The sequence below is a fragment of the Dama dama genome, chromosome 24 (genome assembly GCF_033118175.1).
Source record: "Dama dama isolate Ldn47 chromosome 24, ASM3311817v1, whole genome shotgun sequence".
Taxonomy (NCBI): domain Eukaryota; kingdom Metazoa; phylum Chordata; class Mammalia; order Artiodactyla; family Cervidae; genus Dama; species Dama dama.
This window is the reverse complement of record NC_083704.1, coordinates 38677183-38703583: the sequence shown is the minus strand read 5'-3', so window position 1 is coordinate 38703583 and position 26401 is coordinate 38677183. Positions and strand designations below refer to the sequence as shown.

The 26401-nt window shown below is 39.1% G+C and overlaps 1 protein-coding gene across 2 annotated transcripts in view; it reads right to left on the bottom strand.

Moving 5' to 3' along the window:
- The window catches only part of SUCLG2 (succinate-CoA ligase GDP-forming subunit beta), a 263629-nt gene that overhangs the window by 178750 nt on the left and 58478 nt on the right, over nt 1–26401 (bottom strand). For both annotated transcript variants that reach the window (XM_061128114.1, XM_061128115.1), the window contains exon 2: nt 25576–25717. In XM_061128114.1, the coding sequence (XP_060984097.1) occupies nt 25576–25717 (142 nt within the window). The remainder of the gene's footprint in view (nt 1–25575; nt 25718–26401) is intronic.

The window sequence follows — 26401 nt, the reverse complement described above, 5'->3', positions numbered from 1 at the left end:
TATCTGAGCCACCAGGGACACCTATGACATACTGTTTCAATTTTAAGGAGTATTTTAAAGAATATAAAAATGTCTCTGGTTTCTCCCATTTTTAAACTGTCAGATGATGTTTTCAAATGCTCTAGAACATGTTCCAGGCCTTTTCTGTTTTTGTTTTGAAGGCAACATTGTACAGAGGTTAGGACTCAAGCCAAGGCAGATGCAGGTCCTAATCCAAAAACTGACTTATTAGGTTCAGAGATATAAGTAATCTGCCGAAGGTCACACTAGTAAATCAGTTCAGTTCAGTTGCTCAGTCGTGTTTGACTCTTTGCGATCCCATGAACCCGAGTACGCCAGGCCTGCCTGTCCATCACCAACTCCTGGAGTCCACCCAAACCCATGTCCATTAAGTCTGTGATACCATCAACCATCTCATCCTCTGTCATCCCCTTCTCCTCCTGCCCTCAATCTTTCCCAGCATCAGGGTCTTTTCCAATGAGTCAGCTCTTCGCATTAGGTGGCCAAAATATTGGAGTTTCAACTTCAACATCAGTCCTTCCAATGAACACCCAGGACTGATCTCCTTTAGGAGGGACTGGTTGGATCTCCTTGCAGTCCAAGGGACCTTCAAGAGTCTTCTCCAACACCACAGTTCAAAAGCATCAATTCTTCGGTGATCAGCCTTCTTTATAGTCCAACTCTCACATCCATACATGACCAATGGAAAAACCATAGCCTTGACTAGAAGGACCTTTGTTGACAAAGTCATGTCTCTGCTTTTTAATATGCTGTTGAGGTTGGTCATAACTTTCCTTCCAAGGAGTAAGCGTCTTTTAATTTCATGGCTGCAGTCACCATCTGCAGTGATTTTGGAGCCCCCAAAAATAAAGTCTGACACTGTTTCCACTTGTCTCCCCATCTATTTCCCATAAGGTGATGGGACCAGATGCCCTGATCTTAGTTTTCTGAATGTTGAGCTTTAAGCCAACTTTTTCACTCTCCTCTTTCACTTTCATCAAGAGGCTCTTTAGTTCTTCTTCACTTTCTTCCATAAGGGTGGTGTCATCTGCATATCTGAGGTTATTGATATTTCTCCCGGCAATCTTGATTCCAGCTTGTGCTTCTTTCAGCCCAGCGTTTCTCATGATGTACTCTGCATAGAAGTTAAATAAGCAGGGTGACAATATACAGCCTTGACGTACTCCTTTTCCTATCTGGAAGCAGTCTGTTGTTTCATGTCCAGTTCTAACTGTTGCTTCCTGACCTGCATACAGGTTTCCCAAGAGGCAGGTCAGGTGGTCTGGTATTCTCACCTCTTTCAGAATTTTCCACAGTTTATTTTGATCCACACAGTCAAAGGCTTTGGCATAGTCAATAAAGCAGAAATAGATATTTTTCTGGAACTCTCTTGATTTTTCGATGATCCAGCAGATGTTGGCAACTTGATGTCTGGTTCCTCTGCCTTTTCTAAAACCAGCTTGAACATCTGGAAGTTCACAGTTCACGTATTGCTAAAGCCTGGCTAGGAGAATTTTGAGCATTACTTTACTAGCATGTGAGATGAGTGCAACTGTGCGGTAGTTTGAGCATTCTTTGGCATTGCTTTCCTTTGAGATTGGAATGAAAACTGACCTTTTCCAGTCCTGTGGCCACTGCTGAGTATTCCAAATTTGCTAACATATTCAGCACAGCACTTTCACAGCATGATCTTTCAGGATTTGAAATAGCTCAACTGGAATTCCATCACCTCCACTAGCTTTGTTCGTAGTGATGCTTCCTAAGGCTCACTTGACCTCACATTCCAGGATGTCTGGCTCTAGGTGAGTGATCATACCATCATGATTATCTGGGTCGTAAAGATCTTTTTTGTACAGTGCTTCTCTGTATTCTTGCCATCTCTTCTTAATATCTTCTGCTTCTGTTAGCTCCACTTTATTGAACCCATATTTGCATGAAATGTTCCCTTGGCATCTCTAATTTTCTTGAAGAGATCTCTAGTCTTTCCCATTCCATTGTTTCTATTTCTTTGCAGTGATAGCTAAGGAAGGCTTTCTTATCTCTCCTTGCTATTCTTTGGAACTCTGCATTCAAATGGGTATGTCTTTCATTTTCTCCTTTGCTTTTCGCTTCTCTTCTTTTCACAGTTATTTGTAAGGTCCTCAGACAGTCATTTTGCTTTTATGCTTTTTTTTCCCTTGGGGATGGTCTTGATTCCTATCTCCTATACAATGTCACAACTAGTAAATAACAGGGATTTAAACCAAGACAGTTTGATTCCACGGTCCATGAGCTTGGTCACTAGTCTCAGATGCTTGCCATTTACAATAATCACTCTTATTCTTCTCCCAATACCACCATCATCATTATCCTCATCCCCACTATCAGAGAGCTGTATTACAGACAATAATCTAAACTGTTTTGTTTACCTGATCACATCTTGAAGTCTGAAAAGACAGAGTAGGCAAAAGTTTTTCAAAAAACAGTCACCACATTCAATTCATTTTTCTAATGCTATCCCAGTGAGGTAGAGAAGATGTCATTAACCTTACTGTGCAGATTGTGCAATTAAGCTAAAGATGATTAAGTTCTAGTGTTAGTTGGTGACTGAGGCAGAGCGAGAACTGATGAAGCTTGACTCTATTCATCCACCATGAGCAATAATCTTAAAAATATTTCAGCTTCCCAAATAAAAATAGGTAGGACAGTTTCCAGCCATTTGATCTACCTGGAGAGAAACAAGGCCAGGCTGGCTTGCTAAATACACTGGAATAAATAAAGTATAAAGACATGACTAAGGACCCATCATAAAGAATTCCCACATGCGTTTGCACTCAGCATAATAACTATGGCGTTTCATAGCATTTTGCATTCAGTCTGGATAATTCAGTGACACCTTAAAGGCGATAGATGAATATGAAAAAGAGCTGACATCTCCTGTAAAATGTGAGGCGATGCCAGGAGGACCCTAACAAAGTGCAGTGACAGCTAGAATAGAGCATGACACAGTTGTAAAAGTAACTTGCCACTTATTTTTTTACTTTAATTTTTCTGTTGAAAAGAACAGATACATGAAAGAAAAATTTAATAAACTCTCTATTTTTTTAAATAAACACTTTCTTAATGGAACAGGTCGTATTGCTAAAATCAGCCAAAAGCAAAATGAAAGACTTAAATGTGTCGCTGATGCCTGTATTCCCTATTCTATCATTCTTTGGCAAATATTTTTATCTACTCAAAACATATAGGAAAAAAAGATTTTAAACATTCTACCAGACATTTAGAATGGCCCTTAAAAACTCCAGAGCTTTACAGTATTTCCTAAAAATCTGCTACAAGCACATTTGCTAACATTTCACTAAAACAAACCTCTTAAAATTAATAAATTACCTGTCAAGTCCCATAAAAACAGATGGTCACTTGGAGACAGGAGAAGATGTTTTCATTCTGTTTTACACAGCTGTTCAGACTAAGAAAAGATCATTTCATTTTCCAAACATACAATAAACCTTGTCTAGGATTTCCAATATTACGCATAAAAATGAAAATTTCATGCAGCTGCTTCTATGTTACACATCTGGTTATTGTTGAGAAAACATCTTTAATGGTAAAAAGAAAAATCATTATAATAAAACCCAAAACTGCTCTTTGTTCTCTTTTAACAAGCATCAAACTACTTCTCAGTGCCTTGCTATCAAAAGATTTTAAATTGCTGCATGTCCCTACACTGAAGTACACTAATAAGTTATTAAACACAATTAAGAATTGATTAGCAACCTCTTAACAATAAGGAAGTACATACAGCAGAATATCTGGTACCACAATTGTTTCCTGTTACTCCTTTCAAGAAGGTATTTTAGGAAATGCATCAGAAATCTAACACATGAAATAAGTCAACACACAACATTTGTGTCACATTTCTGAAATGAGATTTTGATTTGTTAGTCTCCAACACATTACTTACATTACTATAAATTGCACAAAGATGAAGACATTTGGCACCTAAGAATAGTTATGAAATAACCAACACCAAGAGCATGCCTATATTTATGCTCAGAGCTCTTTGGTTTTATATTTTTAGCAAAAGACATGAAACTTGATAGCTAAATATATGGCCATCTTTTTTTCACATTACTTGCCAGGAGCACCGATGCTTAAGTCTTCAAAATGTCCACAAAATATATCTATGACATTCAACTACTGTAAGAGAGGAGGGATTCTGTATGGCAGGGGGCTTCCTTTAAAATTGGAAAATTAATTAAAATTTTGACAGGTCACTTTGAGTTAACTGTTAGGTAGTGAATTGTATCTGGAAGTTTTACTGTCACTCCCCTGTTTAATATCATCCAAAAGCTCCTACCAGATAAAATCCAAATCCTTTACAGGGCAGACAACACCCTACTGACCTCCTAGAACGTCTTTTTCTCCACAGCCTCAACTGTCTCCTCTCTCCGATCAACTACACCCAAGATTCCATGATGGTCTTTCTGTCCCCCTGAAGCTTCCAATCTCATGGCCAAGACCCATGTTATTCCACCAGCTGGAAACATTCTTCCCTTAGATCTTCTTGCAGCTGTTCAGCATTCACATCGCAAATGTCGCTTCTTCAGAGAAGGGTTCCTTGACCATCGTCCCCTTACCCTCTCCTCCCCTTAGATCACTAACTCACTACACCTCTTTTATTTTCTTCATGGCACTGATAATCTTCAGACATTATTTTACAATTACTTACATCTTTATTTTTCTATCTACTCCCACTAGAATATAAAACTCTTCCAAAGAAATGTCTTACTCACAGCTACATCTCTAGTCCCAAGTACCTGCACGTAGTAAATACACCCTGAATGAAGGAACAAACTTTGTTTTCCTCTAAACTTACTAATAATGTGACTGAAGTGGACAAACAATCCTTGCGAATCCAACTTGTATACTGGATACTCCACTACTAGCCTCATCATCAGACTTCATGACAGGATGGGATGAAGAGTCCATTAAAAAAAGGAGACATGCCCAGAGTCTATCTCCTTAAAATCTGTGCCCAAATGATCCAGTGTGGGTCTCTTCTCAAGACCTGGCCTTCTAAGGGAAGAATATGGTGCCTCTATGTATACTCTTAGGCCTGTGGGGTGGTTATGTGCAGGAGAGGAGGATGGATATGGGCATGAATGTATATGAGACATCTTACAATACTGCATGGAGCTGGTGTGAAAAGAGAAACCACAGGCCAGAGTGTGGTAATCCCTATGCTGTACATTCTTATATGATAGTCCAGGAATATGTGGAATTCCCTTATGGTCCAGTGGTTGGGCCACTGCACTTTCCCTGCCGAGGTCAAAGAACAAGATCAGCCTGGTCAAGCAACAAGATTCCACAAGCCATACAGTGTGGCCAGGGGAAAAAAAAACAAAAACAGAACTCAGAAATATAAGATTCAAGACAAACCTACCAGGTCATTATGAAAGTATGTTTGTCTAGGTTCCATTTTGGGTATATGTTAGTTGATCTGATCAACTGTTGCGTGTTTGTGCTTAGTCGCTCAGTCGTGTCCAACACTTTGTCCCACTCTTTGCAATAAATTGTTAGCTTGATTTATAACTGTATTTTGAACATATGGGATGTGGGTTTCTATCCAGTCCTACAAATGTTAGGGGTAGGCCTATCTGCCACTGTGAGTCTTTGACCAAATTTCTTGAGCTCTATGAGCCTGTTTTGTCATCGGAGAGAAAGAAATAATTCCTATCTTGCCCCACATATTATATAAAGAATAAATGAGACTGTACATAACTACCTATAAAAAGTATAATGTAGTGATACTGCATTCCTTTCAATATGCTTCCATACATATTTCAGTCAAGTGAAGACCATGACAATTTCCACTGCCAATCTCAAAGCTACTGTGGCCTTGATAAACTTTTTAGCTAGACAGTTTTAGTGTTCATTTCATTTGTTTGAAGTGTTAAATATTCATAAAATTATTTCTCTATCCTTCAAGGTTTCACATCCTTCCAAAAGGAAAAAGATACCAGACTGCCCATGAGTTTAAATATTAAAACAGAATTTTATTTTTTAAGAAAAAAACTTCCAGAATTAGTTGTAGTTATTTATAGTTACAAAGGCATGCCAACTGAAAAATGCCTCTTGTATATTTAGCCCACTGAATACAGATCTGTTTTCCAGGAAAAGCATATAATATACACTAGCACTGTGCATTTATTGATCTCTAATCAGTTACTGGAGTGAACTGAACATGAAGTACACCCTGTAGGCTGTGTTAGATTTCCCAGGCTATCTGTCCAAAAGACTCTGCTCCCATCGCAAAGAAAGGATGGATGATCCTAGAGATTTAATAAATCAAGAGCACAAACAGAACACATAAAGAAGCTAGGACAAAGAAAGAAAAACTCAAATACTTAAGAGCAGAGAGTTGGCCAAAGTGCAGTAAAAGCTAAAACAGATCCTGGCCAATACACAAGAGAAAACACAGTAAGGTTTCAGTGGGCTGAGATTCAAAAAGACTGCATTTGATATGATCAAAACCACTTTGCACAATACAATAAACTCATCAAATGGGGTTCACTAACCACTAGAAAAACTAAAATCACCAAAAAATAAATACTGAAAATCTATTCTGAAGTACCCCTTAGAGTTCATAACAACAGGGACTGCATTTTTCTATCAATATATAACCAGATAGTTCTATCCCACTCTTAGGTCTACAAATCAAGTAAATTTAGCAGGAAACTTACGTGCAAAAATAACAGCACTAATAATAAAGGAGGTAACACTCACTGAACAGTTACAATTTTCATCCACTGTTCTAATGGTAACACAATACATTATTATAATTATTAATAACATGAAGAGGAGACAAAAAGTCTCTGAAGTAAGAAACATTACTAATCCTTTAGAGGGGGAAACTAAGGCACATAGAGGTTAAGTACCTTTCTAAGATCTAATGTAAAAAAATTATGGAAGAATTCAGGAGATATAGCTTCACAAAGGCAGCCAAGAGGTAAGTAGAAGAATCAAGAACTAATAGAAAGGAGATATTTTCTCTGCCATGTCTTCCAAAAAATATGTTTTCATCACCACTACATGGATGGGTACTGGTACAGTGGATGGAAAAAAAAAAAGAAGGAAGCCAATATGAATTCAGGCCTGTAAATTGACTGCCCTGATGGAAAAGAGCATAATATTGATAGGACCTCACAAAGCACCTTCACATACAATCTCTCATGGGATCCTCATAACATCCTTAAATTGTGTTCCCAGCTCACAGAGAGTCGACTTACAGAGTCCAAATATGCCAAGTAAGTCACTCAGATCACAAAAGTATTTAGTGGCACTACCCTCATGAAAACTGGTATTAACTCAATGTTAATTCACACAGCATCCCTGAGTGTTCTGGGGAAATGGTTCTCCTAATCACTCAAGATAGCAAACTAAACAGGTCGGGGAAAGGAATTGGCAGTGCCTAATCACAATTCCATGTAATGCCCCCATCCCTGCAAAAAAAAAAAGAAAGAGAAAATGGTGAATATGAAAGCCACAACTCAAATTCACACCTTTTGAATCCTGTTCTAACCTGATTTCCACCACATCAGGCACAGTATCACCCAAGATAGTGTTACAATGTCAAAGTAAACTATAAATCATGAGGGGATGAGCCACTGACAAATCAAAATGAGGAGAACACATGCATTCTCCAACATCCATGGCTTGCTTCCTCGCTATTAGCAAAGTGCTGTGTTGAGCTTGGGAAGCCAGTGAATGCTATTAGGAAGATGATCTTTGTTCAGTTCAGTTCAGTCCAGTCCAGTCCAGTCACTCAGTCATGTCCAACTCTTTGCAACCCCATGAACCACAGTAGGCCAGGTCTCCCTGTCCGTCACCAACTCCCGGAGTCCACCCAAACCCATGTCCATTGTGTCGGTGATGTCATCCAACGAACCATCTCATCCTCTGTCGTCCCCTTCTCCTCCTGCCCTCAATCTTTCCCAGCATCAGGGTCTTTTCCAATGAGTCAGCTCTTCACATCAGGTGGCCCAAGTGTTGAAGTTTCACCTTCAACATCAGTCCCTCCAATGAACACCCAGGACTGATCTCCTTTAGGAGGGACTGGTTGGATCTCCTTGCAGTCCAAGGGACCCTCAAGAGTCTTCTCCAACACCACAGTTCAAAAGCATTAATTCTTCTGCACTTAGCTTTCTTTATACTCCAACTCTCACATCCATATATTCTACTGGAAAAACCATAGCCTTGACTAGATGGACCTTTGTTGGCAAAGTAATGTCTCTGCTTTTTAATATGCTGTCTAGGTTGGTCATAACTTCCCTTCCAAGGAGCAAGCGTCTCTTAATTTCATCACTGCAATCACCATCTGCAGTGATTTTGGAGCCCAAAAAAATAAAAGTCAGCCACTGCTTCCACTGTTCCTCCATCTATTTGCCATAAAGTGATGGGACCGGATGCCATGATCTTTGTTTTCTGAATGCTGAGCTTTAAGCCAACTTTTTCACTCTCCTCTTTCACTTTCATCAAGAGGCTCTTTAGTTCTTCTTCATTTTCTGCCATAAAGGTGGTGTCATTTGCATATCTGAGGTTAGTGATATTTCTCCCGGCAATCTTGATTCCAGCTTGTGCTTCCTCCAGCCCAGCGTTTCTCATGATGTACTCTGCATACAAGTTAAATAAGCAGGGTGACAATATACAGCCTTGCTGTACTCCTTTTCCTATCTGGAACCAGTCTGTTGTTCCATGTCCAGTTCTAACTGTTGCTTCCTGACCTGCATACAGGTTTCTCAAGAGGCAGGTCAGGTGGTCTGGTATTCCCATCTCTTTCAGAATTTTCCACAGTTTATTGTGATCCACATAGCCAAAGGCTTTGGCATAGTCAATAGAGCAGAAATAGATGTTTTTTGGAACTCTCTTGCTTTTTCGATGATCCGGTGGATGTTGGCAATTTGATGTCTGGTTCCTCTGCCTTTTCTAAAACCAGCGTGAACATCTGGAAGTTCACGGTCACATATCATGTATTACGTCCAAGGTAAGGAGCGTAGGCTGGGCTTTGCTGGAGTGGTCGTGAAGAGATACCTCATGTCCAAGGTGAGAGAAACCCAAGTAAGACAGTAGGCGCTGAGAGAGGGCATCAGAGGGCAGACAGACTGAAACCACAATCACAGACAACTAGCCAATCTGATCACATGGACCACAGCCTTTTCTAACTCAATGAAACTAAGCCATGCCATGTGGGTCCACCCAAGAGGGATGGGTCATGGTGGAGAGATCTGACAGAATGTGGTCCACTGGAGAAGGGAAAGGCAAACCACTTCAGTATGCTTGCCTCGAGAACCCCATGAACAGTATGCTCTTTGTTAGCAGCAATCTTTTTTTTCTGATACAACTTGTTTTCATTAGTTTAGGACTGGGTCTAGATATAGCAACTTCCCCATTTATTCCACTAATTTCCAGAGAAATATCATATTGTGTGACTTCAATATAGAATGCACTTGCAAGTACTAGCTTATTATCATATTCTTACAATTTGTTATAAATTTGTTATACTGCTTTTTAGCTTAGATCATCATACTCGAGCAAACAGTATATTCAATTGGTCTAACTCATCCTCAACACCTTTCTTCATTCACCACATTCCACATATCAGTAAGATCCATGAGCTCTATCTCCAAAATACATCCCTAAGACATCCAGTTCTTCTTAGATCTTCTGCCATCCTCATCACCCAACCACTATCTTCTCTCACTTGGATGATCATATCAGTCTACCTCTTCCCTACTCTTTCTGCAGCCCTGTTAATCAACTCACCACAGCACAATCCACATAGGGTAACCAACTCATTCTAGTTTGCCTGAGACTTTCTCACTTTTAGCACTGAAAGATGTGTAGCCCAGGAAGTTACTCATTACTGGGCAAGCAAGATAGTCAGTCACCCTAGTTCAACTGTGAACTTTTTACAAAACAGATAAAATCAGGCAACTGCCTGTGGTCAAATAAATCATTAGCCCCATTTTGAATTCACACCCATTGCCATGTGCCCCTGCAGTTCACTCCACCAGAGATCTGGGTCATCTCTTCTTGGGCTCAACCAGCATGATGTTAGCAGATGATAGTGCAAAGAGGCTTGATATATGCCAGTTGTTGGGCTTGCTCTCTTGCATTTGGGACATCTCCCTGTGAAGGTCTGCCCCAGCTAGCCCAATGGTCCAAGGAGGATGAAAGACACATGGAGCAGACCTGGCCCCAAATAGCAGCTTACAGCCAAACTCAGTGAAACCTCTATACAGCAGCCAATATGCAGATGTTTGAGCAAGAACAAATGACTCACTGAAGCTTGGAGATGGTTTGGCATCTAGCATTGCTGAAGTAATCTCTAGCTCAGGTGTGTTTTTATCAAAATCTTTCTATAGCTTCACATTTCACCTGGAATAAAACCCAAAATATTGGGACTTTCCTGGTGGTCCACTGGTTAAAACTCCACACTTCCAAATGCAGGGGTATGAGTTTGATCCTGGTTGGGGATCTAAGATCCTACACCACATACTGCATGGCATGGCTGAAAGAAAAATAGATCCAAAATGACTTATCTGGCTCACAAAACTCTGCGTGATCTGGGCTCTCACCTCCCTCTTATTGCCTGTCTTTAAGTCTCCCTGATCTCCTACGATCTCTGACCCACCTGCTGCCTCTGCCTAGAACACCTTGCTTCCAGTTTTTTCTCATGACTGGCTCCTTTTTATCCTTGCATGTCAACTTATAATCACCTCCTCAAAGACTTTCTTGATCATCCTAAGTCCTCTATGATTTACCACTTGTTTATGTCTGTCACCGCACTTCTTGCATTCTGTAAATAATTTTTTAATTTGTTCATACTCTGTATCCCAACCAAGCTGAAATATTCAATATTTTGTAAGTTACTCAACATCAATTGAATGGTACCCAGTGGTCCAGAAAATCTGCTAATCTGAAACCATCCTGGTCTGAAGTGTGAAAGATTTTTATTATTGACAGCAGAAAGTGAAAATCGCTATGATAGTAGTGCTACAGATTGTTTATCCATCGAAAAGTTCAAAGGGATTTAATGAGGGGGGAGTGTTAGCTGGATATAAGCTTATTAAAAACCAGACAGAATTATACTTTAGTTGCATCACTTTTTCCAAATGAAAGACAACCTCATTATCAAAACCTTGTAACAATCCTCCACCACTACTAAAACTACTTTGTTTAAACTGAAGGAAGCTGAACAAATAAAAATTGTTTGACCTTTTAGCTACAGAAGTTACAAGAGAAGCAATGAAAGAATCATTCTCCATCACTATAGTTCCATACTATTGGCCTAGAGGTAAACTTTAGCTCTCCACCTTCTTCAGGGATTTCAATGTTCACAAAAGATCCCTTTAAACTTCAAATCCTGTGAAGTTAAAAGGCACTGGATCATGGTAGTGGATGTATTTTTATATTGAGAATATCACTGTAATGTGAAATACAACAGACTCAGTTCCTTGTTCAGTTAATGGGTGTTGCTTACAGTATTCATGAAGGGAAGGGGGAGATACCAGGACTCCTGAGAGCTTTGACTAATAAAATCAACCCAGGAGATGGGTGGTCGGGTTGGCCTCAAGCAGGAAGGGAAGACTCTGGTGGGGGCTTGCCCAGTCTAAGGCGTTTTACGTTAAGCTTTAGGGAGCAAGAAGGTATGAAAAGATGAATTAGAGTTCCTGGGTGAAGGCTAACAACTTTATGAACAGCGCTCAGGAGACTAGAGGTCCTAGTCCCTTGACTTTGACCTCAGAAGTAAAGGGCCCTTGACTTTGCTTTTCTATCACTCAGAGGTTTGTCATTTAGTCTGGAATTTGTAAAGTCCACTTAGTTCAAGGTACAAGTCTAGCCTATGTGGACAACTTAGGGCCTCTTAGAGGCTGCTGCTACTGCTGCTGCTGTGCTGGCCTCTTAGAGGATTCTTCTATCAACTAGAAATAAGGACGATGACATATCTTAGAAATGTCTTATGAAGATTCAACAAGAAAATTCAGGCAAAGCATTTAACAGTAGTTGTTAAACATACATGGAGTTCTCAAGACTATGTTAGCTGTTGTATTTTCCACCACCTAGTGCATTTACTCCAGAGAAGGCAATGGCACCCCACTCCAGTACTCTTGCCTGGAAAATCCTATGGACTGAGGAGCCTGGTAGGCTGCCGTCTATGGGGTCACACAGAGTCGGACACAACTGAAGCAACTTAGCAGCAGCAGCAGCAGTGCACTTACCCAATAAATATCTACCGAGTACATGAGTAAGTGAAAGTCTCAGCTTCCGCTGATATGTAGTCTTCTGCTTAAAAAGGGAAAAAAAAAAAAAAAACTGTGCAAAGGTAAAACAAAGCAAACCCTTCTAAGACAGGGGTCCCCAATCTTCCGGGTCTAATGCCTAATGATCTCAGGTGGAGCTGATGTAAAAGTAATAGAAATAAAGCGCACAATAAATGTAACCACCACCCCCCCAGTCTGGTTCACAGAAAGAGTGTCTTCCACAAAACCAGTCCCTGGTACCAAAAAGATTGTAGACCACTGTTCTAAGACATCAAACAGGATGGCAGATATGAACATTCCAATCTAACAGAAACATTCCGTTTTGGGTTTTGGTTTATGCATCATTCTCATAAGTCTGGTTTGTGAGCGTTCAGTCTCTTCCGTCTGATAAATTCTGACTAGGTTCCCAAAAGTTTACAACCTACAAAGGCAAGCAGAGGCCTGAGGTTTACTCAAAGAAGTATCCCTTGGTGCACTATCCACAGAATCATATCTCGGAAGGCAGCACACTTCTCTCTTTCCTACCTTGACACACAAATAGCAAAATTATCTAAGTTATGACTTGTCTCCTCAGAGTTAGTATTGCCAATACTTCACCAATCATTTTGAGACATCATTTCCATTAGAACCAAAGAGAGACCAAAAAAAAAGTAAAGAAAGCCAAAAGTTTCTCTTCTAGGGTCAGAATAAACTCTGTTTATTACATATATTAGATTTAATAGAGTCAGAAAAAGAAATGTAATTTTCACCTCTTCTAGGAAGTCTTCCCTGATTGTTCAGCATCCACAATGGGATAGGTACCCATTTCCCCTCTGTGTGCCCATACCATTAAGCCATGCTTCCAACATTACTGCATTCCTAGGTGTTTATACATCAGTCTCTCTACAAGGCAGTGAAGATCTTGGAAGCAGCAACTATTCTTGGGTCATCCATGTGCTCAACCAAATTCAGTGCTTAAATGATTTCAGACACCCATTTAACAGACACTGTTAAATGAATTAACATCACATAGAAAAGATTACTTAAATTACAGGTGTTTTTCAACCTTCCCTTTGTTTCCTTATAGTCCATTCTCTTATTTTGTCCATGGGTAATAAACACAGCACTATGGCAAGGATGGAAAGCTACTAGCTAATACCATACAATATTTATTTTTGTTTCCATCAGTAGGCAGATGAAGTGACAAAAACTGGCATTGAAATGAAGCATTCTTGAGGTACATTTCAATTGAAAATGAAAAAATATCCACTGATGCTCTAATGAAAGCAGAAGTGGGTGATGTAAATAGGGACTACCATTACCATGAGCTTAGAGAGAACCTGAGAGAAAGTGAAGCTGACACTAAGGAGACTCTTTCCTGGCAATATCAGAAGGATCTGACGAACCCCACATACTAACCAGGGCTGTTTTGTGGCAATAGAGGACCAGCTTGAAGAAAATCCTAAACTAACTTCTGCCAGAAAGCTGGCAAAGGATGAAGCCGTCAGGTTAACATCCCCCATCATGACCTCCTACCTTATCAACATGGCCCATGGAACTGCTGCTTCCTTAGTTTTGCCTTCTTCCTAAGCCAAGCTTAAAGATATGACCGAGTGGCATGAGAGAAAACCCACTGGGTGTGTACATGACAGAAGTCCTGCTTGGCAATTGTGAAACTAGATGGAAAGTTAGAAGGTTTGTTCTCTTACTAGTTTTTCCATTTGGTAACCACTTACTGAACCCATACTATGTTCTGGGTGCCAGGAAAGCAATGATGAGTGGGAAACAGCTTTGGCCTTGGAACAAAGAATCAAGCTTTGTCCTATGCAACTGTTTTTCAACTCTGGCTCCCTGTCACCATCCCTAAGAGTATCAGGGAGGCCCTTTCATCTCCTCTTCATCCTTCATTCAAAAGCTGCATGAATTAATATGGCAATACTTAAGGCCGTCATATTCCATTCATAAAACAGGCTTCATATCAAAGACCACTGAAGTCAAGGAGTCATTCTTAAAGTTAAGTTTAAGAATTCTTAAGTTCTTAAGTCATTCTTAAAGGTGATCATGTACTTTATTGTTTAAATGAAGACAGTCTGAGAGTGAATGTGATTACTATTAATCATAGTTCTGGAACAAGAGATGTACAAAGTCTATCCAAAGAAGCCAACAGTGATGGTCATCTATGCTTAAAGACCCTTAAGAAAATGGTAAATTCCACATGACTCTTGAAACCTGTCCTGGTTTGCAGGAGCACATATAATCTCTTCTTTATATGAATAGTATTGTGTGGAAAGGTCAGCCCACAACTGTCTTGTAAGTAATGTGCCTTCTCTTTCTGAAAAAGAAGATACCACAAGTCACATGACAGCCTCTACCACCACTCCTGAGAGGCAGAGCACACCACTGACCACAAACAGCAAAACCACAGCACTAAGATGACAACATCTGCACTGCTGGTGGGTATGCAAATTGGAGCAGCCACTATGAAAAACAGTATGAAAGTCCATCAAACAGTTAAAAGTGGAACCACTATATGATCCAGCAATTCCATTTTGGGGTATTTATCCACAGAAAATGAAAACACTAACTTGGAAAGATATATGCACTCCCATGTTCAATGCAGCACTATTTACAACAGCTGAGACATGGGCACAACCTAACTGTCCATCAGTGGATGAATTAATAAAGGATATGTGAACAATATTCAGCCATAAAAAAAAGAAGGAAATACTATTATTTACAACAACATGCATGGACCTTGAGGTTCTTATGCTAAGTAGTGAGACAGAAAAAGACAAATACCATATACGCTCACTTACAAGTGGAATCTTAAAAAACAAACATACTCAAAAATACAGAGAACAGATTGGTGGTTGCCAGAGGGGGTGAGGTGAATATGGGAGGCCAGGGGGGAGGAGGGGTACCTTTTTTATTTTTTTCATTTTATACAGCCAACATGATCCTAATAGCAAAACCAGAGACATATATTACAAAAACAAGTAAACGATACACCAACAGCCCTCAGAAATAAAGACACAAAAATTCTAAACAAAATATTATATTACACAATTCAATGATAAATAAAAGCTAATACATCTTAACCAAGAGGTTCATTCTAAGAATACAAGTCTGGTTCAAACTTCAAAAATCAATCAACATAATTCACTACATTAATAACTCATAAAGAAAAAAATATGAATTAAGACTTCTTCAGTGGCTCAGTGGTAAAGAATCCACTTGCCATGCAGGAGATTTGCAGGAGACACAGGTTCAATCCCTGGCTCAGGAATATTCCCTGGCGGAGGAAATGGTAACTCACCAGTATTCTTGCCTGGAAAATCCTATGGACAAAGTAGCCTACTGGCCTACAGTTCATGGGGTTGCAAAGAGCTGGACATGCTGAGCATGCACACAAGCCACAATACACGGATTAATAGGATAATATTATAGGTGATGTTCTACACAGGTGCAGAAAATGCATGACAGTATTCAGTATCAATTAATGATTTTAAAAAAACACTCAGTAAATAAGGAAATGAAGGGAACTTCTGGTTATTGTGAACCCACAAACAGGAAAGAGTAGTAAGGGATTTTGAGTAAGGTTACCTATAAAGATAATATATGTTTATATAAAGCTGTTTTTTAGTTTATATAAAGGTGTTTTACATCTCACACCTGAATATTTTGGGAACAGTTTGACTTCTGCAAATCAAATACTTCTAGCATTATTATTTTTCCCCTATTATGGATATCCTATCTGCTGCTTCTTCCTCCATACTGAACTGACTGGTATATTTGCTCAAATAAAAGCTTAAAGACAAAAAAATTATAATACTTGCCCCACACTTAATTTGAGAAAAATAATGGACTCACAAATCCGTTAGCTTGTTCCACGCAGAATGAAAAGGAAAAAAAGATACATAATTGAGGTAGCTCATTTACTCATCTGGTTTGTATCCTAAGGTAGATCAAGAAATATAGATTTTTTTAAGTTTTTTCAATTCCATTCCTGACCTTTTTTTAAGTAACCGAGAAAACTCAAGTGGAGTCTTAGTACTATTTATGAACAGCTGTTAAACACTGTCAATTCCTGTAACAACCACCTTGGGGAATAGAGTAGCACCTTAAAAGCATAATGCCTTAAGTAATATTTATTCTGCTGCAATGTAAAGAAGGAATATCTTTCATTTTCTTTTAAAATTACACACTTTTGACTTCACATACTTTCATCTCCCTAGAAAATATCAACCAACAGTATACAAGTAATATATTCATTACCAAGTCATCTGATGAGCTGTGCAATAAGTACAGGTAAACACTCTGGTGTTACTGCAAAGGCAGTGATCACTGTTATTTTTTTAATCTGATGGTGATGCTTTTAATAGCTGTTATTATATGCCTTTTATGATGGCTTGAAACATTCACTCAGTTCAGATCAAAAAAAAAAAAAAAGGAAGGAAAGAAGGTAAATTGGTGAGTAAATGAGGTATGTGCTACATTTGTCTTTTTATTTTTTAATTCAAATCATTCCTTAACGCATGTATTATTAGCCTCAATTTTATAATCAAGCAAATTGTGACTTAAGTAATTAAAGTAGCCCTGGGATGATGTCTTGACTGTACAGTTCATGCTGTTTCTAAGTCAAGAAGCAAAGAAACAAATTTCCCCAAAATTCTAAAAGCTCCAGAAGCCACTACCATACCAAACCCATTTCCTCTTCTTCCTTTACACACATTAGGACTATATTTCCCAGCCTCTCCTGCAGTTCATTGTGACCATGTGATGAATTTCAGCCAATAGAATGTGATACAGTCCGTGCAATCTCCACACACAACACTCCAAGCTCTTTTTCTCTCTTATGTGACTGGAACAGACACAATCCTCAGGTCCTCTTTGAGAGACATGTGTTGAAGAGGCCAGAGTGAAATGATGAAGGAGTCTTAATCTGTGAGTCACCAATTAGAGGCAAACCAGGAACACAATACTGAACCCGTATGTGACTAAAAACTCCTTACTATATTAATCTATCAAGAATTGGGCAGTTATAAGTTAGCATTTCCTAACATGCAAACATAGAAAAAACAATCTAAGTAAGTCACAATAGGAAACAGTCAATTGAGGGATTACAACTATTACAGTAATATTTATCAAAAACATTATTTAATATTTAGGTAATGCTTGTTATTATGTGGACTTTTAAATGTAGGACACAAAACTATATGCATAGTGTTTTCCTAAAGTTAAAAACAAACATTCTTTGTCAATTATATTTATGTAAATTTCTGCACAGAAACTAATGTTGTTGACTGAATGAATGCAGAAGAAAAATGGAGAGAAATAAGTTGATATTAAAGCAGGTTCTCTCTGGGTAATGAGACTATAGGAGGTCTTTGTGCTTTTTCATAGTTTCAAAATCAAAATATTCCTTTGATAATCAGAAGAGATTTATCTGTTTATGTTTCAGTTCAGTTCAGTTGCTAAGTCATGTCGACTCTTTGCAACCCCACGCACTGCAGTATACCAAGCTTCCCTGTCCTTCACTATCTCCTGGAGTTTGCTCAACCTCATGTCCATTGAGTTGATGATGCCAGCCAACCAGCTAATCCTCTGTTGTCCCCTTCCCCTCCTGCCTTCAATCTTTCCCAGCATCAGGGTCTTTTCCAGCAAGTCAGTTGTTCGTATCAGGCGGCCAAAGTACTGGAGCTTCAGCTTCAGCATCAGTCCTTCCAATGAATATTGAGGGTTGATTTCTTTCAGGATTCACTGGTTTGATCTCCTTTGATCTTCCCACTGCCAATGAAGGCAGTGATGTCTCTGCTTTTTAAATATGCTGTCTAGGTTTGTCACAGCTGTTCTTGCAAGTATCATGTGTCTTTTAATATCATGACTGCAGTTTCCACTGCAGTGATTTTGTTTATGTTTAAGGTTTCTTTTAAAAGACCAGTATGTCCAGATAGAAGGATAAGAAGGATAAGGATAGATAGATAAGAAGGATAAGGATAGAAAGATAAGAAGGTAGCTTTTATGCCAACATACCCTAGGCAAAGCTATTCTACATTTACAACCCCCTACAAAGTACCCTCTGGACATTTAGAATTCATAACATACCCTGGGGTGAATCAAAGACCCCAGGCACAAATTATTCATAGGAAAGACATGCAAAATGAGATAATGCACATAACTTCTTTGTTCATTCACAATGAGGTAGCTTTAAAAAACAAATTAGTAAGTAACTCCATTAAAAACACATTGAAAAGACTGAATGAAATTGTTGGTCACTGTGGATACACAATCACTGACACACAGGATCCAGTAATATTTGGAACCAGCTCCTAAAGGAAAGCCTTCCCTTTGGTTTAAATGAGGACATGATACTGCACTTGCAAAATGCTCACCGTGATACCAGGAACATGGCAAGAGGCCAAAGGTTAAATCCCACCAATATTATTTTTATTGGTTAAAATGTGAGAAGAATTAATCCTTACCTTATTACATAGACAAAAATCAAGTTGAGGCACTGATTTTCAAAGCTCTGTTCTCATTTGTTTCTCTAAGGAAACTGACAGGAAGCTTCATGTTCACTCCCAATAAACCCTGCCTGCCCACAACCTGTCCTGATCTTACCCTTCGCTTGATGGATCTCCTGCCGCTTTTATTTACTGAACAGCACAAAATAACTAGGAAAAGATATTCTAGCAAAGAGGAATTCTAAGGAGATGACCAGATAAGCCCATTTATATGTACAGTCTCAGGAAAAAGAGAAAAGAACAGTTTATAAAAGTGGGGGATCTCTTTACAAAGTATATTCAGTAGGAAATAATACTAAAGGCTCTACTTTTTTGAATGGGATAAACATAGTCTTAATAAACATAGTCAGGGACAGTTTTTATTATCAATTCAGATGCTCCTTTAGGGAGCATTTCTAAGTAAACATAGGTAAATGAAAATCTTGTGAGCAACAATAATATTTATTGCTGAACATTCACTATGCCTCAGAACCTACCATAAACACTTTCTATCTGGATGACTCACCACCATGATTCCCAGAAAACAGACACTGCTTTAACCTCTAAATGGCCTGTATTTGCCATTACCCTTGCAATTGCATTCCTGACTGCAGATTCAAAATAATGGACAGATGATACAGTGGTAAACAGATTTACTACGGAGCATCCAGTGTTATCCTCACCTGTCATTACAACAGCATAATGACCACCATCTCAACACAAAGGTTGTTTAAGATCTTTGTGCAAGATCCTCACCATATAATCGGATATGACAAAGCAACAAGGAGGCTTACGATGTATTTAATTGCCTACAGCATAAACAGTACATGTCAATCTATAGTCAAGGGACAGCAGTTCCCTTTTTATATAAAATACAGTCCCTTAACGGTGTAAGTAACTCACCAGGCTTTAGGCTGTGATTATATAAAAGGGGGAAGAGCTTCTTTGGTGGCTCACAGGTCTCCTGCCAGTGTAGAAGACGTGGGTTCTGTCCCTAATCAAGATCCCACACGCTGCAGGGCAACCAAGCCCACGCACCACAACTCCGGAGCCCACGCCCTGAAGCCCGTGAGCTGCAGTTGCTGAAGCCCACGTGCCCTGCAGCCTGCACTCCGCAACAAGAGAAGCCACCACAATGAGAAGCCCACGCACAGCACCTGGAGAGAAGCCCCCACTTGCCGCAACTAGAGAAAAAGCCTGCGCAGCAACGAAGACCCAGCATAGCCAAAAGCAAAACAAATAAATAAACAAAAGTATTTTTAAAAAAAGCAACAACTGTGGAGATTCCAAAAACTAACAAGTGGTGGTCAGAAGTAAGTTTCATCTATTCATTTATAAACATCTCCTTTAAGACAGGCCTTTAGAGTTGAAAGTTATGTGAGAGATGAATGTCCTCATTTTTAAAATGAACTGAAAGACAACACAGAAGTTAGTCATGCACACTGTAGGTATTCTGTAATTATTTGCTGACTGTATACACTAAATGCAATCCATACAGGAGAAATTTGTATAATTAATAAGTCTCCTGAGAAAATTACACGCAAGGGAAACAAGTCCTTTCTGAAAGCATGACTACAAGAGGTAGCTCATAAAAAATGCTGCAGAATGGAATATTATCCATATATTAAAAATTTAATTCCCTAAACCAAATTTACTCTCTTAATCAGACACAAGTCCATTTTCTGTGCAAGAAAATTAAGGTCTCACTCAATATCTTATCATCATTGTTTCAGAAACAAAAGGTTTGTATTACCCATTTGAAACAAATGTTCAAATTAACAAGATTTCCATCACTATACAGCAAAAAGTTCCTTCCAAAATAGATACAACAAAATGCATGATTAAGAAAATATCTGAAGATTACAGAGCTTCTATAAATTGTCTGAGAACCTGCCACATCTAGTTTTAATTCAACCTTCTAATTTTATTAATATGCATTTCCTATCTTAAAAATGCTGACCCATCTATTAAAATCTCCTCAAGAACAACATCATCAAGTTAGCAAAGAGTAAAAATGTTTGAGGAGGAAATTAAATCTAATCTGCCTGGGTAGAAATCCCATCTTTGTCAATCATTAGCTGTTTTTAAGCTTTTCTTACCTGTTTAATTGTTTTAGCAAAATAACAATGCTGCGCTTAAAATAGCAGGCTTTGGCAAATGCATGAATATGACAGACATGAGAAGCATTAAAGATGACACAGGGGTATCTCAGCAGGGTAAGTAGGAAGAGCTAAGTGGGAGAAAGTGTTCAGAGCATCAAGAGACGACAAGCTCCATGTGGGCCAGGAAAGGAGACCACCATTAGTGGATGGCAAACAGAAAACCAGCAGTGTGAGTTTAAACACAAAGAGATTTGTGAGCTGATCCACAGAGAGATGACAATGGAAATCACAGACATGGCTAATATCAATATTTGTCTTCAAAATATTACTATTTTGTAAAAATAATATTTTACAAAATGTCTTTTATTTCAAAACACACTCAAATATCAATAAAGCAGAAAGGTAAGCTAATACATTTCAGTCGCTTACAAACTTTGCAAACTATAATATGAACTCTCTGAACATACAATCAACAAAATACTCATTATCATAGGTCTCTGATTTGTCTGTGACCTTACCTCATGACAGTAGTGAACCATTTAGAATTACATGACTCTGCTGTCACCTATGATGGCAACAGTAATATCTTATAGAGTGCTTATTGCATGTTACACACATTATTCTTCTACATAATTTTTCCCCATTAAAATACTATAATTATAAGGCAGAGGTCCCATTTTCAGAACAATCGGGAACATATATGTGTGATCCAGCTTTAACTTCAAATTTATTTGGTGAATCTCTCAATTGTGCTGTTGATCCTTATCAATTTACACTGATACGAACATAAACACTATGGAACTTTGCCAGATTCTTCTTGTTTTACTCTCTCCAAACTATCTCAGTGATGTGCATACTTCCTTTCATATTCACTATTAACTGCTTTCATTTTTATCAACTAGACTTGGTTCCACCTCCTCCTCCAATACTATAAATTACTGTTCTGATCAAAAGCATCTATTAAACAACAAAAATCAGAGCTCTTCCTTCCACCAAAACTACTCACTGAGTAAGAGGAGGATTACTCATTCGTGCAGCAAATGAGATGCTCTGTTAGTTCTCTAAATTCCCTTTTAGCTCTACGCAGATCACAGGGAGGCCTTCCTGCCGCCACCTCATCTAAGGATTATCATGGGTATGCACTGGCCAAGGCACACATACCAGCCACATCATTCTCAATTCAGTTTCATTTTCTTTAAAAACCACTCTTCAAGTACCACAATGCCTTTTTTAAAAGGTGATATTCATTTTTGAATTTTAGTTTTCTTTTATTTAAGCTTGCTTCACTGTTCATTTCTTTCCCTCCCCTAGCATGTGAAATCACCTTGTTAATTCCTCCAGAGCAAAAATCCTGTCTGACACAGTATACAAGCCCCAACCACTAAGTGGTGGCTAAATAAATGCTTATAAAACAAATCCATGGCTAAGAAGCCAATTAGTTAACTCCACATCTCTATGAAAATCTGAAAGATAAGTCCTCTTAGCTATGCTCCACTTAAAGGGGTGGGAGGTAATCAGCTAGCTTCCCGAATTCCCTTAAGAAAGATTCTTCGACCTGGAGTACGGGGAGTCAGCACACTTGAGGAAATAATGGGGGAAATGAAGAGCAAAGACCAACCTGAACTTTACATATCTTGCTCTCATTACCCAATCCCCAAACCACAGGAGTATAAAACAAAAATGACCCTTTCATGTAAAGATGTTGCAATACTAACTTTACTGAGGCTATTACCACAGTTCACTGGGGCACTCTCATCCAGGTGTAGGTCTAATGTTTTTTCCACCATAAAAACCAATTTTGATAGTTCTTGAAAATAAAACCAATTTTCGCTTCTTAAAATATAAACTGCTCTCAGTTTCTACATTTAGCATCTGAAAAGTACAAATTCATTCCTTTCTAGAATGCAACTTCAAAGGAAAAAGGGGCTCACTCATCCTCCACAGCTGCATCCACTGTGCCTAAAACATGTGGGTGACAATAAATATTTGTTGAAAGAAAGAATACACATATATTTCAATTGACATAATAAAGGGGCTGCATTTAAGCACCTGGGGGAACTCTGAAAGGGAGGTAAAACAACAAGTACTAGCTGAAGTACCTCACTGCTTACTCTTAAAAGAGCAAAGAAAATTAAAAAACTGAAATACAGAGCCTGCCTCTGTTTTGTACTCTCAAACTCTGCTACAGCTGCCTGGGCAATGCCAGTGAGCAGATGCTCTATTCTTTATTCTTTAATGGGAAACAACTGCTCTCCAAGGTTGCAAGCAAAGAATGCACAGACACATATTCCTAGTGTCCAGGTTTGTACTATCCAACAGGGCAGCCACAACATGTGTCATTCAGGCCCCTGAAATGTGGTCAGTGTGAAATGAGATGTCCTGGAGAGGTAATAAATGAACCAGATTTGTGAGCATTAGCAACATTTATTTCTGCTTCATTGACTATGCCAAAGCCTTTGACTGTGTGGATCACAATTAACTGTGGAAAATTCTTAAAGAGATGGGAATACCAGACCATCCGACCTGCCTCTTGGGAAACCTGTATGCAGGTCAGGAAGCAACAGTTAGAACTGGACATGGAAAAACAGACTGGTTCCAGATAGGAAAAGGAGTACGTCAAGGCTGTATATTGTCACCATGCTTATTTAACTTTTATGCAGAGTACATCATGAGAAACGCTGGGCTGGAAGAAGCACAAGCTGGAATCAAGATTGCCGGGAGAAATACCAATAACCTCAGATATGCAGATGATACCACGCTTATGGCAGAAAGTGAAGAAGAACTAAAGAGCTTCTTGATGAAATTGAAAGAGGAGAATGAAAAAGCTGGCTTAAAGCTCAACATTCAGAAAATCATGGCATCTGGTCCCATCACTTCATGGCAAATAGATGGGGAAACAGTGGAAATAGTGACTAACTTTATTTTGGGGGGCTCCAAAATCACTGCAGATGGTGACTGCAGCCATGAAATTAAAAGACGCTTACTCCTTGGAAGGAAAGTTATGACCAACCTCAACAGCATATTAAAAGGCAGAGACATTACTTTGTCAACAAAGGTCCGTCTAGTCAAGGCTATGGTTTTTCCAGTGGTCAGGTATGGATGTGAGAGTTGGACTATAAAGAAGGCTGAGTGCCAAAGAACTGATGCTTTTGAACTGTGGTGGTGGAGAAGACTCTTGAAGGTCCCTTGGACTGCAAGGAGATCCAACCAGTCCATCCTAAAGGAGATCAGTCCTGGGTGTTCATTGGAAGGACTGATGTTGAAGCTGAAACTCCAATACTTTGGCCACCTGATGTGAAGAGCTGACTTACTGGAAAAGACCCTGATGCTGGGAAAGACTCAGGGCAGGAGGAGAAGGGGATGAGGATGAGATGGTTGGATGGCATCACCGACTCAGTGGACATGGATTTGGGTGGGCTCTGGGAGTTGGTGATGGACAGGGAGGCCTGGCGTGCTATGGTTCTTGGGGTCGCAAAGAGTTGGACATGACTGAGCGACTGAACTGAACTGACCTAAGCACAAGAAAAGAATATAAAATAACCCCTTGAAAACTGTTTTATATTAATTACATTTTGAAACGATAGTATTTTGGATATACTGGAGTAAACAAAATATATTATTAAAATTTGTTTCACCTATTTATTTTTACCTTTACTAAGGTGACTCAGAAAATTTAACAATATTTGTGTGGCTCACATTTCTAATGGATGGTGCTTATCCAAACCGACAGACAACAAGAGAGTCTACATGGCACTAAAGGAATGTTCACTGAAAAACAGCAAAGTCTGAGTCCTCATTTCTCAATCCATAACTAGGGAAACGAACTAGATTTTCTACCATGTACTAGTGTGCCGTCTCCCTTATTGTTGTTGTTTAGCTGGTTAAGTTGTGTCTGACTTTTGTGCAACCCCACAGACTATAGCCTGCCAGGCTCCTCTGTCCATGGGATCTCCTAGGCAAGAATACTGGAATGAACTGACATTTCCTACTCCAGGGCATCTTCCGAATCCAGGAACCAAACCCACTTCTCCTGTGTCTCCTGCACTGGCAGGTGGATTGTTTACCACTCAGACACCAGGGAAGCTCCATGCAGTCTCCCTTAAAGCCTCCCTTAAAGGCTCTAAATAGCTTTGGGAGGTAAACATATTAGCCTTGATTTACAGACAAACAAAATGAGGCACAGAAAAGAAAAAGTTTTACGCAAAGTTATAGAGCTGATAAATCAAAGGGCAAAACATTGAACCAAAGTCAGCAGGATTTCAAAATGCACATTCTTCCCTTTCTCTCCTCCAGTCACTAAGAGGGAACTTTCTCCTTGTTCTCAGAGGCTTAAAGAAGGATGCCAACTGTCTTTCCTGACTCATCCTGCAACAAGCTTCTCTTTGACACTTTATACCCTTCAACCAATTTTCTCACAGCCACTAAACCACAGATAAGAGAACTAGGTGAAATGGTGGCTGAGAAACATGGAAAAATTACTATAGAGTGGTACCACATACCCTTCCGTCTCATGTAGAAGAATAAAGCTTTCTTAATTGGGCATTTTGCCCTTACAGCTCAAAGTTCTCCACTGTACCTGTCACTGTTACTATAACCTGCAACTGAGAAATTTAACTAGTGGGAAACCACTACCTGTGAATTCACTAATTTGGCCAAGCATATTTCACCCATTATGAATTAGCTTACTTAGTCTCTTAGCAGCCTCGAGAGCTTCATTGGCAGTGTCTGCAACAAAGAATCTTTGAACTTTCACTCCGTTGTCAGACATTAATTTCTTACTCTGGTATTCCTGCAGGTTCAGCCATCTTCTGGAGGTTAATTGAACCACCTAGAGAAATTGGGGAAGAGAGATAAGACGACTTAAAACAGAAAGAAAAGTAACAGTCAACAGGTAGGGCCAGTCTTATAGGTACCTCAAACATCAATTAGCAACAGAAATCTTAGAGGCAAAAAAATATATATATATATATATATAATGAATTCTCCATGCTTAATTGTTTTTCTAATCAAAACTGTTAAGAACAACTGCACATACACCCAAATGAATAAGGTCTAAATTTAGTTAATAGGGGGGCTTCAGTCGTAGCTCAGTCAAGGCCAATTTCCTAATTTTGATATTGGAGTTAAATGATGTATGATGTCAACACCAGGGGACCCTGGGTGATGAGGACATGGGACTGCTGCACTAGTTGGCAGCTCCCTGTGAGTCTGTAAGGATTTCAATAAAAAATTACTTTTAAAACTGTTAAGGACTCTGTTGTACAGCATATGCTTTCCCCTGTCTCCACTCCAAACAAATAAAGTTCACAGCGTTACTTAAATAACTGTATATACATCACTAAACATTAAGGTAACTCAGGAAATTTGTTTTAACTCTTTGAGGTCAATGGGCCACAGACTAATCCATTTCTTTATTGTGGTTTTTAATGGATTCCATTACGTGTTTAATGAGATTATCTCCAACTCACCAAAGTTGAGTATAGTAACCTGAAATAGTCACCATTAATTAAGT